The sequence below is a fragment of the Schistocerca piceifrons genome, chromosome 3 (genome assembly GCF_021461385.2).
Source record: "Schistocerca piceifrons isolate TAMUIC-IGC-003096 chromosome 3, iqSchPice1.1, whole genome shotgun sequence".
NCBI classification, from domain to species: Eukaryota; Metazoa; Arthropoda; class Insecta; order Orthoptera; family Acrididae; genus Schistocerca; species Schistocerca piceifrons.
Window position 1 is genome coordinate 672,747,986 of NC_060140.1, and position 18,991 is coordinate 672,766,976.

Here is an 18,991-nt window from a genome sequence, read left to right on the forward strand (position 1 = left end):
TTCAAATAAAACTTCACATGACATGGTCAGTGTCTAAAAATCAAATGGCATACATATTAACAAATTTAATTGTGCTTATTGTATGATAAGAGGTATAAAAACACACAACTTAAACTAAAGAAATAACCATTTGCTCAAAGCAGTTACTTCATATATCAGAACTAAGTTACACAGGTACTCTCAAGTTTTTAATAGTCTTATATCGAAAATATGTGAAACATTACATTGAAAATACGTGTTCAGAGAAGCCGGGGAGTGCACGAGGCAGCAATGAACCAGCCAAATCGACAAAAACACTGCTCAGTCACAAAACTACTAAGATATGTGTATAGAGCGAGAAATTATCAGTCTTCTGTCTGCTTGATGAGTGATTGAATGTAATACTCAGCCAGTGAGACCATTTCATCCAACTGTTATATGTTACCTTGTAAAATGGGACAGCTTAAAACAGTAGTACAGGTAACAAGCAAAATACTAAATCCTGGATACAGATATGAAAGCAGTATAAAATTCAAACAGCTGGGAATAGTGTACCATTTGTGGCAGAATGTCCAATATGAAAAGTTATATCATACATTTAAGTAGAAAGATACATTCCAAGCACATGGGAAAACGCATTAAATTAAAAATGTTCAAAAGTTATATGTACATTGTCTTAAAATCAAATTTTCAACTTCTGTTCATTTGAAATCTCTTCTTTGTGTTCATTAAAATGGTTAACAATCTTGATCTCTGATTAAATATTCACAAGACAACCTGTACCTAAAATAAAATTTTCACCCTGCGTTGGAGTGCACTGGTACGAAACTTCCTGGTAGATTAAAACTGTGTGCCAGACTGAGACTCGAACTTTACCTTTTGTAGGCAAGTGCTTTATAGGCTGAGCTACCCAAGCACAACTCATGTCCTATCCTCACAGCTTTACTGCTGCCAGTTTCTCATTTGCTATTGCAAAAGACAAACATCCTAAGGTAGTGTTGTCTGGCACATTTTTAATGTGCCAGGAAGTTCCATCCTTCATCTATTTCATGTAATGTATGCAGAGCATTGTCAGTATCTTTAGTGGCACTGCTCTGTTCTGAAAATGCCCCTCAGGCAGAAAGATTTTAATAAGGAATTAATGATGACGTGACCAATTGTAGTGATGCAGTGATCCATGCTATTCATGGAAGGGCATGTAGAGCTCAGAGTAAAGATGTGCGTGATTGCAATTAGTTTGTAAACATTGGGCCACATAATATGGGAAAGTATTACCAAACAGTTGCAAAATCTACCTGCTGGAGAGGATTTGTAATCTCTGTGGACCCAAAAGGAATGAAGGATCTCTGATACCATAGATTTCCAGCACTGAGGAAGACGAATATGATGATGTATATAAGCCATTGTTATATAAGCCATTGTTATATACTACTCACAGAAAGCTAATGAGAGGTCGTTGAGACAGTGATATTAGTTTGTTCCCATATAATATATAGCCTTCTGTCAGAGGTTGTGACAATATGCAGAGTTAATGGGAACCAGTTTTCTTCTTCTGTTGGGCTTCAGACCTTGGTGAGCCTTGTCTTTTTCGATGATTTACCTCGATATTTCTCGGTTGTTTGCCACTCTTTTCCACCCCTGGACTCGGATACTGGTGAGGTCCACTGTCTCAATCCATCTTCTAGGTCTCCTTTCCCACTTATGAGTGCATTACACCCTTCATTATTTTCTTTGGACTTTTATCGTCTGCCATTCTCTGTATGTGTTGTAACCATTGTATTTGCTGCAATTTAACAAATTTCACTATGTCCTTACCTCGTAATAATATAATGTATTGGAACCAATCTACACTTTACTTTAGTAGAGAAGCAGTATTTCGTTTTACAATCACTTCATTTACAGAAATCTACATGGAAGGAAGTAGATGTACACAGAGGAAGAACAGGGCACAGCATAGCTGAACCCTGAGGTAAATAGTTTGTAAGGCTGAATGTCTACACCAATGTAGGAAGGGTGTTTAAGTAGTAGTGTTAGGTGTAGCTGCGAGCAGTAATACATCGAAAACAGATTTTACTCAAGAAGTCAAAATATCACTGCACTAGCTAAATACAGCAGTCATCAGCGACTCAGGAAGGTAAATTCAGATACAGAAATCCCTTTTTGTGTAGGGAATGTGTGATGGAAAGTGGGTGCACTGTTCCATACTGCTGAAAAATGTGATAAAAGTTCCATAATATAGGGCGTGTCAAAAGAATCATCTGATTTGGCTCGTCTATATTTCTCAAACTAGTAAACATACACAATTAATTTTGTTTCTTGATGAATGGGAAACTGTTTTCCGTACCTTTCCATAGATGTTTAATATGCCCCTTGAGAGGCATCGCAGATGTCAGTTTGGTATTAAAATTGTTCTCACACAACAGTGAGCATGTCTTCACTCGAAGCTCCCACAGTTGCTGTTATGTGATGTCTCAGTTAATTCAATGTTGTTGGTAATGGAGGCCGATAAACAGTCCTTCATAAATCCCCGCAAGATAATGACATAGTCGGGTCCGGTGACCTTGAAGGACAGTAATGTAAGGCTGAACCATTTGATCCAGTGGGACCCATCCATTGTTCAGAAATCCTTTGATTTAAAAATTCCTGCATTTCCAGATGCTAGTGTGGTGGAGCACCATCCTGTTGGTAAATGAAGTCATTCAAATCAGTCTCCAGCTGTGGGAAAAGAATGTTCTGAAGCATATAGAGATATATGCATCCTGTAAAAGTGTTCTCGGCTGCTGCCTTGGCATACCAAAGACATTGCAGTACCTGTTCAGGATAACGGAAGAGTCCTAAAACTTTGATAAGTAGGTCTGCAAATGATGACACTTTCAAACAACTTTGCACCAAAGCTGATTTAAGTAGACACAGTAAGAAGGTATGCTGGGAGTGCTAAGTCTCGTCCCTGGGTGTGTGTGCACCTTGGTGTGGGCCAAGCTCTGTAGTCTTCTGGGCCACCAAAGATCCATAATTGTACAGTCTCTTTCATTCAGTAGGGTGTCTATACTGAAGGATAGACTATCGCTGAACACTTGCAGTCCACATTGCAATGGCATTGGTGTCATCTCACGCAACTGCCTTCCAGATGTGTGACAAACTGGACATTAGAGATTTGCCTCTGCAGCACACGAGGTTGATCTTCACACCCTTCCTTGAAGACGATAGATCTCAGTTGACGATCCATCCTCCTTGTAAAATCTGTTGCCCATGTGGCCAGTATCATATGGTGGATGCTCCCCATAACTTGTTAATCAAAATGTTTCTATATCTGTTACTATACCAACTTTGTCTGAGGCCTTGCTGTTCTTAAGGCTATTGATAATTTATTTCTTTCCTGTTCTGTGGTATGAAGTTGGTTGGTGGAAGGATGCTCATGGAAGATAAATCTCTCCTTAGGTTCCTCTGTGTTGAGAAACTTGGAAGTACCCTGCAAGGGTATTGGTGTAGTATTTAAATGCTTTACATCAGGTTTGCAAACCTGAAGAGTGGGAGCTGTGTGTGGTGTGATCTTCTTGAATCATAATTACCTTGGATTTAAAATGACTGCACACTCTTTCATGTGTACACCTAATTGCATGTGGTTTGGAGTAAATTTACTTAATACTGTTCAAAGGGTACTTTAACCCGAACACTGCTACAGGTGTGCTTGCCGCATGCTGTAGTGTGTGGTGTCTCACTAGCTTAAGCTGGCTGCCAGTGCCAGGACCCATCTATGACCGACAATTTCATGTTTGTTGAGTAATGTACTCAGGCCTGTATGTGCTGTATTGAACAACTTCGGACTTAGTTTGCGAACTAGGTGTGTAGAATCCAATTTGTCTGCCCTCTTGGTGCGTGCTAGCAGGAGGAGTCATCCAAAAAACAATGCACAAGGGAAATGAAGTGCTTACTAGAACATACTAATAGCAAACATATAGAATCGTTTACTTAGATACTCTAAATTTTGTTAAATATAAAAATATCTTGTTGTACTAGTTTTCTTTTTACATGTGGTGCATTTTTGTTTTCAAGAATCAGGAAGCACAGAATTTTTAAAGTTGAAATGATGAATGCACAAAGATTTTGCACACCAAGAGCATTGGACAAGTCCTATTTCATGACAGTAATAGGAAGGAAGAGGTGAATTCCCCTCTTTCTCTTGGTTGACCAGCTGTACCAAAGTGCATGGGCAGCAAAGGTGGGACAAGTGTTGAGGAAATCACTGTGTGTTATTATGCATAGTTTGTGTCTCTGTGATGGCAGACATGCCCAGTGTTGGATGTGCAGTCTGTTTTCTTAGCTCATATTTTATTGTTTAAGTGCAGTTATGTATACTGTTAAGTCAATGAAACAAGAAAATATTTTGCATTTACTGTGTACAGAGTTCGATCAGCTGCAATATAATGTGGAAACTATGACCACTAGCAAAGAAATTATTGTAATCTAATCATTGAAATCTGATACTAAAGGTGTTACCAATAATGGCATTCATGGAAAGTCTTAAAACTTTAAGGATAAATATGATAGAAGAGAAATGTGACAGACCTTGAGTAGGAAAACCATTACATTTTGGCATTGTTAAAAACAAATTTGAAGCTGTAAAATGTAGAACAGTCAGAGAGAGAGAGAGAGAGAGATGTTGGTACAAGGGGGAGGGGGCAAAAATTGCTACAGGTGTGAGGAGAAATGAAGCTATGTATTTCCAAGTATGTATTCAATAAATTTGTAATTGCTGTGGACAGACCAGTACCAGTAAAATATTTGGATATACAGAAGTAGGCTTTATATATGAGGGTTGACAGTAATGTAACATTTGTTAAAGACTTCATAAAAATTGATTCATTAAAGTAAAACACTGGATTGTTTAAAGGACAATGAATAATTTCATCACTCGAGTACAAATAGATAGTGAAGAATAATTGAAGAAAAAGGCTTATGAATTTGTGAAGACTGTGAAATTGAAAATTGGAAAGGCCAGTGTGTAGAATTCTGACTTTGTAGCAAAAATCCCTTAACACTTTCACAATACAGCCCATTATATCTTCAAGTGGAAATTTGTCAGCCTTGCTCAAAGTTTTGAAAGAAGAAAATTGCGAGCTCGGACCAAAAGTTGAAAGAGATCTATATGGAACAGATGAGAATCCTTGTGTTCACTTCTCAATGTTTGATACATTGACATTGGAGCTTATAAGGAAATGGTTTATGTAGGTTTATATACATAGTATGAATAAAAAATCTGTCTTGTGTTCAGATTCAAGGATCGGAGAAAATAAGAAAAATATTTAACACCATTGATAAGCAGAGAAAGGAGGTGAATTTGAATCTTGGTGGAACAGATAATGTCAGCCATTAGACTACATTTCAGCTGTGGAAAATTTTCTTGAAAAATTTTTGCACATAATTGTAAAATTGATAACTTGAATTTAAGAAATAATACCCTAAAAATTCAATCCATCATTCACAATCAGTTTTCTTCTCCCAGATTGGTCAGTCTTTTTAATTATGCATGGTACTAGAGTGGTTATGTTAAATGGAAACTTGCACATCTTCTTGCTTTGAATACTGTGATCCTGTCTGTGACTCCTGTCATGAAACTGCAATTGTCTGATGTGCTTGGTGTTTAAAATCAGTGGATTCAGCATTTTTTTCCCCAAACAATGCTGTGCATCATTAATGTACAGATTTACAACAATGTACCCACAGTTCCAAATATGACATAATTGGATCTGAAAATGTAGAAACTTCAAGGGGGAAAACCAGATGTAAAAAAGAGAACACAAATAAAAAATTTATATTTCGTAAATTAAAAGAATGATATAGGCATTGAAGCAGGCACATCAGGCATGAGTACAATGGTTTAGAGATACAGGGCTATTACAAATGATTGAAGCGATTTCATAAATTCACTGTAGCTCCATTCATTGATATATGGTCACGACACACTACAGATACGTACTTCAGGTTTCTGCCGCCAGAGCGCTCGAGAGCGCAGTGAGACAAAATGGCGACAGGAGCTGAGAAAGCGTATGTCGTGCTTGAAATGCACTCACATCAGTCAGTCACAACAGTGCAACGACACTTCAGGACGAAGTTCAACAAAGATCCACCAACTGCTAACTCCATTCGGCGATGGTATGCGCAGTTTAAAGCTTCTGGATGCCTCTGTAAGGGGAAATCAACGGGTCGGCCTGCAGTGAGCGAAGAAACGGTTGAACGCGTGCGGGCAAGTTTCACGCGTAGCCCGCGGAAGTGGACAAATAAAGCAAGCAGGGAGCTAAACGTACCACAGCCGACGGTTTGGAAAATCTTACGGAAAAGGCTAAAGCAGAAGCCTTACCGTTTAAAATTGCTGCAAGCCCTGACACCCGATGACAAACGCTTTGAATTTTCGGTGCGGTTGCAACAGCTCATGGAAGAGGATGCGTTCAGTGCGAAACTTGTTTTCAGTGATGAAGCAACATTTTTTTCTTAATGGTGAAGTGAACAGACACAATGTGTGAATCTGGGCGGTAGAGAATCCTCACGCATTCGTGCAGCAAATTCGCAATTCACCAAATGTTAACGTGTTTTGTGCAATCTCCCGGTTTAACGTTTAGAGATAGGAGCAGAACAGAGAAGACACTGGAAATGAAAAATCCAAATCAGTGGAGACTACATATTCGTGGTGGTGGAGTTACACCCCCCTCCCTCCCACTTTTTAACTCCACACCAGTGAACTTCAACATGAAAAAAATTGCCCACAAGCACTTATTCTCTCTACCACAATTTATTTCCAGGTCTGAGTCAAAACCCCCAAATAAACCATCCCTAGGGGGCAGAGGTGGAGGAAGGACAGTGGTGATTGAAGAGAAAAACAGCGAACTAAGCAAGAAAGTCTTTGGAAATGAGGAAGAAAGTACTGACAGTGGGACTAAGGGACTGTAAAGGTGGCAGAGTAGGAATGGGGGGGGGGGGGGGCAGTGCCAGTGGGGGGAAAACGACAGTTGATGTGTAGACAGTAGCAGTGAAAAGATGTTCAGTGTGAAAGCTTCATCAGAAAGGGAGACTGGGTAAAAGGATTTAGAATTTCTTTGTGTTACAGAGTGTGAATATATGTGCATGCCAAAATTTTTGGTATCTTAGTGTGTGTGTTCTTCCTTCTCTAGTTGGAGACACAACCTAAAAAGTGTGTAGTCTAATAGAACTGCCTTGAAAGTTGTCATTCTGTGTCATGTTGAATCATATGCAGTGAATTATGTTCACAAAATCTGGTGTTTTCAGTTTATAGCCATTAACATTTTATGTGAATTGGTATGGTTGATCATATTGAAGACAAAGTGGCTGTATAGTTAAAATATAGCACTATTTTCTCCTGTAGAGGCCAGCTGAGAACAGGATTGAATCATGTAATTAGTATTAAAAGTTGTATGAAATTCTCTACACTAAATTTTCAATGATAAAGATATAGATTGTTGAACCATTTAGGTATTGTTACTGGATTCTCATACATGTCAAAATTTCTTTGTAGGAAGCAAGGATGGTCAGAGCCTACAGCAATTCAAGCCCAGGGGTGGCCTATTGCACTAAGTGGCCGTGATTTGGTTGGAATAGCCCAGACTGGATCAGGGAAGACTCTTGCTGTAAGACACCATTTACTTTGAAGTTACTTGGATGTTGGGTTGTAATTGTAAATTATCCATTTGCTATTAAATATATTTTTACTTTTTGAAGTGTTACATTGAATTTTGTCAGTGGATTTAATATAGTTTTTTCCCAATCACAATAGTGCTGGCTTGTCCAAGGATTGTACTTCAGCTTATTTGTGCACATTCATCTCCTTAGGTTGCAAGAAGTACTATCTGTTTACTGTTATTAATTGGATCAGACTTTCATGAAACTCTCAACCTCAGTTGAATTTTTTCATGTTACTCTTAAAATCAGGAGTTGAAACGAAATTTGCTTGACATAGCCACTCAGATGTGAACATTAGTTAATAATCCCTGTTGAAAATCATAAGTCAAAACACGTTGAACCTTCCTGCATTTTATTACTACAAATCTTAAAATGTGTGCCTTCATTTAAGAGGTTTCACAGTCCTGATTAGTCACTCATTTTTCAGTTTGTTTGCTATTGCTAGTGTACCAAGTCATGACAATACATTGTTGTATCTTAGCCATGTGGTAGTTTTTGTAGGTCCTAATTTACTGATTTCATGGTTTTCATTTTCTTGTTAGGACATAAGTGTTTCTAAATTAATTTGGCTACCTTTTATTGAATTAAATGTTTTAGGTTCTTGACTTTCACTAATTCAGTACCTCCGTCCTTAGTAAACATACCAACCATAGCAACACCTCCATTTGGAACAGCTGTCAGCCATTCCATACCAGGAAGCCCTTTAAATACAGCCTGTGTTCTCAAGTCTAGTGATCAACAGTCTCTCTCCATACATATCAAGGGTTTCAGTGAGACGGGTGAATATTATACAGAAACAGAGGTCCTGTGCCTTCTCTAGTCACCTTAAACCTCCCACATACTTACCATCTGGCTACAAAGGAACACTTCCCTCATGACTCAGTACTATTCAAGACAGGAGCAACCGAATCACAGTCTCTGCCAGGCTTTAGACTACCTCTTGCTTTGCCCTGAAACAAGGAATTTCATATCCACTAATCTTACCACCCCTCCCATAGTGGTATTGTCACCCACAAAATCACCTACTCATACTTGTCTGTCCCTACTCCAATCCTGCTCCCAATACCTTGCCTCATGTCTTGTATCCCTTAAATAGACTAGATGCAAGACCACCTTCAGTCTGGTCACAGCCATCTCCTATCCCTCACAGATGGGGCAACCTGTGATTTATAAACTAAGGTGCAACCAGTTAGCTGCTTTCTATGTGGACATGACAATTACGAAGCTGCCTGGCCACATAATAGCTGTCAACAAACTGTGGCCAACACACAGTTGGACAGCTAAACATATTTTCCAGCACAATATACCTCATTTAGTTAGTCACTGTTCTCCACCTGCCTGTCTCCTTCCCTGCTTCCACTCCAGCACAACACAGCTTTCTATTCTGCCAGTGCACCCACCTTTTCCCCCTTACCCCTCCCTCTCTTCCTCCCCACCTCTACTGTTCTCTCCAAATCTGACTGCACCTGGCAGCTCTGTCTACCTGCAGGCTCACAAGCAGCACTAATTCTCCCCCACCCGAACATGATATCCCCCTGTGGGTTCAGGAGTTAGGAGTTATTCCTGCCTGTTGTATGAGGCAACTAAAAGGGGTCTCTCACTTTTCGGCCCTACGAGTTCAGATCTCATTCTATGGTTTGACCTGCCACTTCCGCAATTCTACAGAAGTGCAGGCCATAAGGGGAAGGACGCCTTACGTGGTGCACGAGTTATCCTGAATCTCTTACCGTGGCTTTGCATCTCCACCTGCGATTCAAATATTTGGGCTAGGACACTTTCTGGTGTATGCCATCTTATGATGTTGTCTCCTGTCCTCTTTTTGCCCCCATGGCAATACTGGATTTCTCTGTGCCCAATATCCAGCACAGTAGCCAGTCCATTGTGGTGGGGCCGTCATGTACCCATTTGGTGGTAGCCCACTGACAACGCTGTGATCACACTGCTGATGCCCAAGCTGTAAACTCACCACGTATGCCAAGGAGTAGATTTGTCTTCCTGGGGCATCAGGACTCCTGGCAATGCTCATCATGGCAGTTGGCCTTTGCTGTGGCTGTGTGGTGCCCGTGGGGAGAGCCCCTGATCGGAGAGGGAGGCATCAGGGTGGATGATACGCAATGAAGCAGACTGACAAGGGGAAGGCCTCAGACAAGGCTAATCGATTCAGCTCAAGATTTGGCAGGTCGCTTGTGTACAACCTAAAAGGAAGGGCTCTAAGATATTTTGGCTCAACACCTTCCTGTTTTTGCCTGTTTTTGAGAAAATCACCCCAAAAGATTATGACAAGCAATCGACTCAAAAGTGGTGGGATCAATAGATAATTGTAAATAGAGCATTTCTCATCATCAGGTATAGGGTCCACAAATGCATACTTTTCCAGAAATCGAGGAAATAAACTCTTACAACTGGCGCTTATGTATCCATGTGGTAAAGGCCTTTCGCCGAGAGTGCCGATATGGCAATGGCCGAGGTAACTGGCTGGGATGTTATTCTTCTCATTTGTATTTTTCCTTATCTCAATTGATAGGGGTAGGAGGGTTAATAAGGCAAGTAAATCAATAAGGAAAGAGGCAAGTAAATTTCTTTTGGGATAGTAAACAGGTAAAATGTTACTCCTGGTCACTTCACAGTGGCTCTTCCAGTCACTGTTACATGTCCTCACTTCTCTTCAAACAACTACATAGGTGGTACTTGCAACAGCTTCCTCTGGCTCCTCTCGTGCAGAAGTGGTCCCTTGGGGACCCTCTTCCAATGTCTCAACTAATACCATGGTGGACACTCACCAGTGGCTCAAGGAGCCAAAAGCTGCTGGACGAAGAGCTTCAGTCTTCCTCTGTGCCTGAAGCTGCTTCAGAGAAATCTTCCCAGCAAGCCTCTAAACAGAAGCAAGAGAGCAAGCAAACTAAATAGTAGTCTGCTAAGAAACAGGACTGTCTGGTGGCCCCAACACTGTCACTCCCTATCAATTCTGCACCTGAGGATGCAGTGGAGATCTTAGCATCCCCTGCGGACCTGGATCACACTGATGCCTCATCCACCATAGAAATGACTCCAAATACTCAATCGGTGACCCTGAGGCATAATCTGCCTCCTTGAGTGCATGACTTCCCAGCCTTGTGCTAATGTCATTCTCCAGTGGAATTGCAGCTGTTTTTTCCACCACCTGGCTGAGCTATGGCAACTCTTAAGCTCTACCCCCCAGGGGATCCACAACTCTTTTGTGGATACATGCGTAGCGAGCATGGGACCCCGAGCTAATGTGGCCTTCCTTCCTTTCCGGGCTGCATACCTTCCCTTTCCGCATCCTTCCCCATCCCCCATCATCGCCCCCCCCGCTCACCTCTGGCTCTTTCCTTCCCTTTCTCCCCCTCTGGGGGTATGGTTTGTGCCTACATCCGGAGACGGACGCTTGTAAATGTACCGCATTCTTCACCTTCCTTGCTTGTATGTCTTCATCTTTCTTCGTCCTTCTCTTCTCCTTACCTCTTCCCTTTACCCTTTTCTCCGCTGCGGCGTTTGAGACCTCTCTTCTTTCCTTTCCCTGTCTCTTTCTTCCTCCCTGTGCGTGTCTGAAGGCTGACCCACGCACTTCCATCCCTAGCCGGTGACGGGGTTACGCGTAATTCCCCGCCCCGGGTAGACAGGTAGGACAAGTACGTTCCCCCTGGTAACGGCCAGGCCCAGGGAGGGGTGATTACCCGAGCTGATACCTTCCGAAAGTGCCGATTGGTCCCTCCGTCCGTTTGTCAGGTGGTGTGACCTGAGGTGTGAACAATCACCTAAGGCGGGAGTGCCCTCAGTGAGGGCCCCCACAAGGGAGGAGCGCGCCATCGGAGACGCCGGTAATCATGGGGGATTCTTCCGCAATGGTTTCCTCAACTTCCACTATGTCTGCTCACAAACGTAAGTTCACTGAGTCTCAGCCACAGACAGTTCTTCCATCGTTGCCACAGTTCCTTGTTGTTTCTCGGTCTGACAAAGGTCACGACTTCTCCACGGTCAACCCTTTCATTATTCAGGAAGGTGTCGACGCAATTGCAGGTCCTGTAAAATCTTGTTCCAGATTACGGAATGGCACCCTGTTGTTAGAAACACACAGTGCCCTCCAGGCACAAAAATTGCTGCGTACTTCTCTGCTCCACACCTTCCCTGTCCGGGTGGAACCGCATCGTACCTTAAATTCCTCGCGTGGAGTCGTTTATACACGCTCCCTCGATGGATTGTCTGACGAAGAAATTCAGCACTACCTGTCTGACCAGGGCGTAACGGCCGTTCATAGGGTTATGAAAAGGGTTGACACGAACATCATTCCAACCCGCACTGTCTTCTTGACATTTGACAAAGTTCAACTCCCATCGAAAATAAAAGCAGGCTATGAGATAATTTCCGTTCGCCCTTACGTCCCAAACCCTACATGTTGCTATCGATGTCAGCGGTTCAATCACACCAGCCAGTCCTGTTCCAATCTGGCCAAATGTGTTACGTGTGGCAAGGATGCCCATGAGGGTGCTTGTCCACCTCCATCCCCCCGCTGCATCAACTGTATGGGTGACCACGCTGCTTCCCCTCGATATTGCCCCGTTTTTAAGGACGAAAAGCTCATCCAGGAAATAAGAGTGAAGGAAAAGGTGTCGACCTTTGCTGCTCGAAAATTATTCGCCAGTCGACAGCCCACCGTGCCTCAGACAGGAAAATGCAGCACTGTCCTTGCTTCTCCTCGGCCAACAAAGGAGGCGGCCACGCAGACTTGCGACCTCACCTTTAGTGCCACGGTCGTCAGATCGGCCAGCGCAAAGATCGCCCGTTCAACCTCCCCACTTTCGCCTGCCCACTCTATGGCTCACCCTTCGTCGGGTTCTGCTAAATCTCGAGCCCAAAAGTGAGACACCAAGTCTTCGAAAAAAGATCATACTCGTGAAGAGTTTTTACGTACCACAACTTCACAACCATCGGTTCCTCCTTCATCTAAACATCATACTTCCAAGAAGGCTACAAAGAAACCCAGTTCCTCTCCTCCTCCGCCAAGGCGTGTCTCATCTACAGCACCACCTGGCGAAAATCGCCCTCGGCCGTCTTCTGTGTCGCAGAGGCGCACTGCTGGTGGCCAACCGGCCGATCGCTGGTGGCAGGAGCTGCTCCTGACCAACCTATGGATCAGGATCTTATGCCTTCGGCTGAATGCCATTCCATGCTGTCAGTCGCAAGCTCTGAGCAGTCGTTGAGTTGACAGCAACCTTGGTCACAGTCCTCAATTTTCTGTTCACCCTATGTCCATTATCCACTGGAATATCCGCGGCATTCGAGCCAATCGGGATGACTTGTCGATCCTCTTACGATCCTACTGGCCGGTCATCTTCTGTCTTCAGGAAACAAAGCTGCATCCCCATAACCGCTTTGTTCTCCCTCATTTTCCGTCCCTCTGTTGAAGGCACTCCAGCCCATGGAGGACTCATGATTCTTCTCCATGATACTCTCCATTATCACCCAATCCCCTTAAACAGTTCCTTCCAAGCTGTCACCGTCCGTCTTTCCCTTTCTGGATACACGTTCTCCCTTTGTGCTGTATACATTCCATCGTCCACACCAATGGCACGAGCTGATCTCCTTCATCTTCTTGGTCAGCTTCCACCCCCCTATTTGCTGGTTGGGGACTTCAATGCCCACCACCCGCTTTGGGATCTCCACATCCTTGTCCACGTGGCTCCCTATTGCTAGACGTCTTCCACCAAGCGGATCTAGTTTGCTTCAACACTGGGGTCCCCACATTTTTGTCTGCCTCCACGACAAATTTATCTCATTTGGATCTTGCCGTCGGTACTGTTCCACTAGCTCGGCGCTTCGAATGGTTCGCCCTTGATGATAGACACTCGAGTGACCACTTTCCGTGTGTCCTTAGACTGCAGCCTCAACTGCCATATATGCCCAAGCCGATTGGACACTTTTCTCGTCTCTAGCGACATTCGATGACTGTCGCTTTCCCAGCGTCGACGATGAGGTCACACATATTACCGACGTTATTCTTACAGCTGCGGAACGTTCAATACCACGCACCTCCGAATTGCCCCGGCGCTCCCCAGTTCCTTGGTGGAACGAGGCATGCCGTGACGCAATACGTGAGCGGCGACGTGCTCTTCGCATTTTCCGTCACCATCCTACTTTGGCCAACTGTGTCCGCTATAAGCAGCTCTGTGCGCGATGCCGTCACATCATCCGCGATAGCAAGAAGGCAAGCTGGAAATTCTTTATTAGCTCATTTAACACCTTCACGCCTTCCTCGGAAGTTTGGAGTCGGCTTTGACGGTTCTCAGGTGCGCCTAGTTTCTCCCCGGTCTCTGGGCTCACTGTCGCGCATGATACCTTAGTGGACCCCGTCCCAATTTCTAACTCATTGGGTCAGCACTTTGCTGAGATTTCGAGCTCTTCAAATTACCCGCCAGCATTTCTCCCGAAGAAACGTGCAGCGGAAGTGCGACATCTTGCTTTCTCCTCTCAAAATCACGAAAGCTACAATACTGTTTTCTCCATGCGGGAACTCCAACATGCCCTCTCTTCTTCTCGCTCCTCCGCCCCAGGACCGGATGGTATCCATGTCCAAATGTTGCTGCATTTATCCACCCATAGTCTGCGTTTCCTCCTTTGTCTTTATAATCGAATTTGGTCCGACAGTACTTTTCCCAGACGATGGCGGGAAGCTATCGTTGTTCCTGTTCCGAAACCTGGAAAGGACAAACATCTCCCCTCTAGCTATCGCCCCAATTCTCTCACGAGTAGTGTCTGTAAGGTTTTGGAGCGTATGGTGAATTACTGTTTAGCTTGGTGGCTGGAATCACGCAGTCTTTTAACATCTGCCCAATGCGGTTTCCAAAAGCATCTTTCTGCAGTTGACCATCTTGTTGCTCTCTTCACTTATATCGTGAAATATTTTCTCCAGAAATGTCAAACGGTAGCAATATTTCTTGATCTGGAGAGAGCATACGATACCTGTTGGAGGACAGGAATCCTCCGCACACTGTTCTCTTGGGGCTTTCGAGGCCGGCTGCCCCTTTTTCTTCGCGAATTTATGGCAGAGCGCACAGTTAGGGTGCGGGTGAACACTAATCTCTCCTGTACTTTCTCCCAAGAAAACGGGGTACCCCAGGGCTCCGTGCTGAGTGTTGTACTTTTTGCCATCGCCATAAATCCAATTATGGATTGTCTCCTTCCTGATGTCTCGGGCTCCCTCTTTGTGGACAATTTTGCGATCTACTACAGCTCTCAACGGACAAGCGTTCTTGAACGACGTCTTCAAGGATGTCTCGATCGCCTCCACTCTTGGAGCATTGAAACCGGCTTCCGTTTTTCTCCCAGTAAGACCGTTTGTGTTAATTTTTGGCGACGAAAGGAGTTTCTTCCACCCTCCTTACATCTAGGACCTGTCAACCTTCCGTTTTCAGACGTTGCTAAATTCTTGGGTCTTACGCTTGACAGAAAACTGTGCTGGTCCTCCCACGTTTCCTATCTTTCGGCTTGCTGTCTGCGATCCCTCAACACCCTCCGTGTCTTGAATGGTACCTCCTGGGGAGCAGACAGAGTGGTCCTCCGCCTCTATCGCGCCTTAGTGCGCTCAAAATTGGACTATGGAAGCATAGTTTACTCCTCTGCTCGGCCGTCTATTCTTCGGCGTCTCGACTCTATCCACCATCGTGGATTACGTTTAGTGTATGGAGCTTTTTACACCAGCCCTGTGGAAAGCCTTTATGCTGAGACTGCTGAACCTCCGCTGTCCAATCAGCGAGCAGTCCTTCTGAGTCACTATGCTAGCCATCTGTCTTCCATGCCTGCTAATCCAGCCCATGACATTTTTTTTGACGCCTCCTTTGATGTAGGATACGCAGGCCGCTCCTCCTCCCTAGTACTACCAGGAGTCCGCTTCCGTCAACTGCTCCATTCTCTTTCCTTCCGCTTTCCTAAAACCTTCTTGACAACTTGGGATACAGCACCGCCTTGGCTCCGTCCCCGGATCTGCCTGCTCCGAGACCTTTGTCGATTTCCCAAGGATGGTACCCCTTCACTTGTTTATCGTTGGGTATTTGCTGCTCTATGTGCACAAATGACGGCCGCCACATTTATTTACACCGACGGCTCGAAAACATCGTTAGGTATAGGGAGTGCCTATATTGTTGGTGACACCCCAAATCACTTTCGGCTTCCCGACCAGTGTTCGGTTTATACTGCGGAGCTTTACGCTGTTCTCCAGGCTGTCCACTACATCCGCCGCCATCAGCGGATACAGTACGTTATCTGCTCAGATTCTCTCAGCTCTCTCCTCAGTCTCCAAGCTCTTTACCCTGTGCACCCTCTGGTCCACCGGGTTCAGGACTGTCTGTGCTTGCTCCACCTGGGGGGCGTCTCGGTGGCGTTCCTCTGGCTCCCGGGACACGCTGGTATCTGTGGGAATGAGGTGGCCGATATAGTGGCCAAGGCTGCAGTCTCTCTTCCTCGGCCAGCTATTCATTCGATTCCCTTCACCGATCTACGGAGCGTTTTATGTCGCAGAGTTGTTCGTTTATGGCACGCGCATCGGTCGACACTTCCCCATAATAAATTGTAGGACGTCAAAGCTCTTCCTTGTGCTTGGACCTCTTCCTCCCGAACGCGTCGTCGGGAGGAGATAATTTTAACTAGACTTCGGATAGGGCACTGTCTTTTTAGCCATCGACATCTTTTAAGTGGCGATCCTCACCCACTCTGTCCCCACTGCTCTCAGCTGTGGACGGTAAGACACCTTTTACTTGAGTGCACCTATTTTAATCCGTTACGCTCCCGTCTACAGCTGTCGCCTGATATATCGTCCATTTTAGCAGATGACACGCGCTCAGCCGATCGCGTTCTCGACTTTATTGGTGCCAGTGAAATGTCAGTCATTTGAAGCTTTTTTTGGGGACAACCAACCCCTTTCTGTAGTGGATTTTTAAGCTTTCCTTCTGCTTTTAGTTTCTCAAATTTTATGACTTTCGTTCCCATTGCTGCTGGTTTCCATTTCTGGTTTTTTATTATTTCCTAAGTCACGGACCGGGCGCTAATGACCACAGCAGTTTTGCGCCCTAAAGCAAAAAAAAAAAAAAAAAATCTTAAGCTTTACACCTGCTTTCTGCATTGCCCTTGGGAAACATGGTTCCCGGAAACGTGGACCCCTGCCCTCCACGGCTGTCGGGGATATTACAAGAACCATAGTGAACAGTGGCAGGTGGTGTTTGTGTCTGTCTGAACTCAGTATGCAGTGAACCTGTGCCTCTTCAAACTCCTGTTGAAGATTTGGCAGTCACGATAAGGACGAAGCGGGAAATGACTGGCTGCAATGTTTATCTTCCTCCAGATGGTGCAGTACCCCTGAACGCATTGGCTGCACCGATTTATAAACTCCCTAAACCTTTCCTACTTTTGGGAGATTTGAACGGTCATAACCCCTTGTGGCGTAGCACTGCTTAATGGCCCAGGCAGAGGCGTCAAATTTACTGTCACAACTCTTCCTCTGCCTATGAAATACAGGTGCCCCCACACACATTTCAGTGTGGCACATGGCACATACTTGGCCATTGATTTCTTGGTTTGCAGTCCTGGTCTTCTCCCATTCTTTAGGGTGCCTCTGGGCGAAAGGCAGTCCCTTGGTGGTCACTGGAAGTTGCTGAGGCAATTAAGAAGTGTTGGTCAGCTCTACAGCGGCATCCTTCCCAGGTGCATCTCGTAACCTTTACATGGCTCCGTGCCTGTGTTCGCCTGCTTATCAGATGACAGAAACAGGAATGTTGGGAGAGGTACATGTTGACCATAGGGGGCCCAACAGGTGATCTCAGTGTTAACATACATGACTTGTTATCTAACAACACAAACACAATTGCCAAACATTTAGCTGAGAACTATGTTCGCACCTCTGCAGCAGAGAATTAACCCCCAGGCTTTCGTACTCTCAAATGGCAGATGGAAGCGAGAGTCCTCTTGTTCCCTTCATACCACAGTGAACCCTACAACGCCCCATTTACAGAGTGGGAGATCCTCAGTGCCTTTGCAAATTGACCCGACAGCTCCTGGCCAGATCGAATCCAGTCGGGTGATTAAACATCTCTCGTCTGACTACAAGCTAAGTCTCCTTGATCTTTAACTGGATCTGGTGCGATGGCATCTTTCCATTGCACTGGTGGGTGATCATTAACCGGATCTGGTGCGATGGCGTCTTTCCATCGCACTGGCGGGAGAGCAGCATCGTACCAGTGCTCAAACCTGGCAAAAACCTGCTTTATGTGGTTAGCTATTGGCTAATCAGCCTCGCCAATGTTCTTCGTAAGCTACTGAAACATACGGTGTCAGCGGTTAGGGTGGGTCCCTGCTTTCTCCGTGCCAGTGCAGTTTCCACCTGGGTCACTCTACCACTGATAACTCTTGTGTCCCTTCAGTCTGCCATCTGAACAGCCTTTTCCAGATGCCAACACCTTGTTGCAGTCTTTTTTTATTTACAGGAAGTGTATGACACCACCTGGTGACACCATACCCTTGCCACATTATAGGAGTGGGGTCTCGGAGGCCCACTCCAGATATTTATCCAAAATGTCCTGTTACTTCGTATTCGCATGTCCAAGTTTGTGCCTCCCATAGTTCCCTCCCCCATATCCAGGAGAGTGAGGCTGGTTTTAGACATCAGATTGACTTGGCTTCCTCACCTTTGTCAGCTTAAGTGTAAGTGCTGGCAGCACCTCTGCCCTCTGCTGCCTGAGCAACACCAACTGGGGTGCACGCCCCAGGGGTCCACAACTCCTTTGTGGATACGTGCATAGCGAGCATGGGACCCCGAGCTAATGTGGCCCTCCTTCCTTTCCGGGCTGCATACCTTACTTTTCAGCATCCTTCCCTATCCCCCATCTTCGCCCCCCCCCCCCCTCCCCTCACCACCGGCTCTTTCCTTCCCTTACTCCCCCTCTGGGAGTATGTTTTGTGCCTACGTCTGGAGACGGACGCTTGAAACTGTAACGCATTTTTCGTTTTCTCTGCTTGCATGTCTTCATCCTTCATTTGTCCTTCTTTTTGCCTTACCCTTTTCTCCCCTGTGGCATTTGAGATCTCTCTTCTTCACCTTTCCCTTTCTTTGTTTTCCCCCCCTTTCTTTGTTTTCCCCCCCTTTCTTTGTTTTCCCCCCCTTTCTTTGTTTTTCCCCCCCTTTCTTTGTTTTTCCCCCCCTTTCTTTGTTTTTCCCCCCCTTTCTTTGTTTTTCCCCCCCTTTCTTTGTTTTTCCCCCCCTTTCTTTGTTTTTCCCCCCCTTTCTTTGTTTTTGCCCCCCTTTCTTTGTTTTTGC

General features: G+C 44.9%; 1 protein-coding gene across 2 annotated transcripts in view; it reads left to right on the top strand.

The window, feature by feature from the left end:
• The window catches only part of LOC124789496 (DEAD-box ATP-dependent RNA helicase 20-like), a 47,093-nt gene that overhangs the window by 10,210 nt on the left and 17,892 nt on the right, over positions 1-18,991 (top strand). For both annotated transcript variants that reach the window (XM_047256878.1, XM_047256879.1), the window contains one exon: positions 7,508-7,619. In XM_047256878.1, coding sequence (XP_047112834.1) covers positions 7,508-7,619 — 112 coding nt within the window. The remainder of the gene's footprint in view (positions 1-7,507; positions 7,620-18,991) is intronic.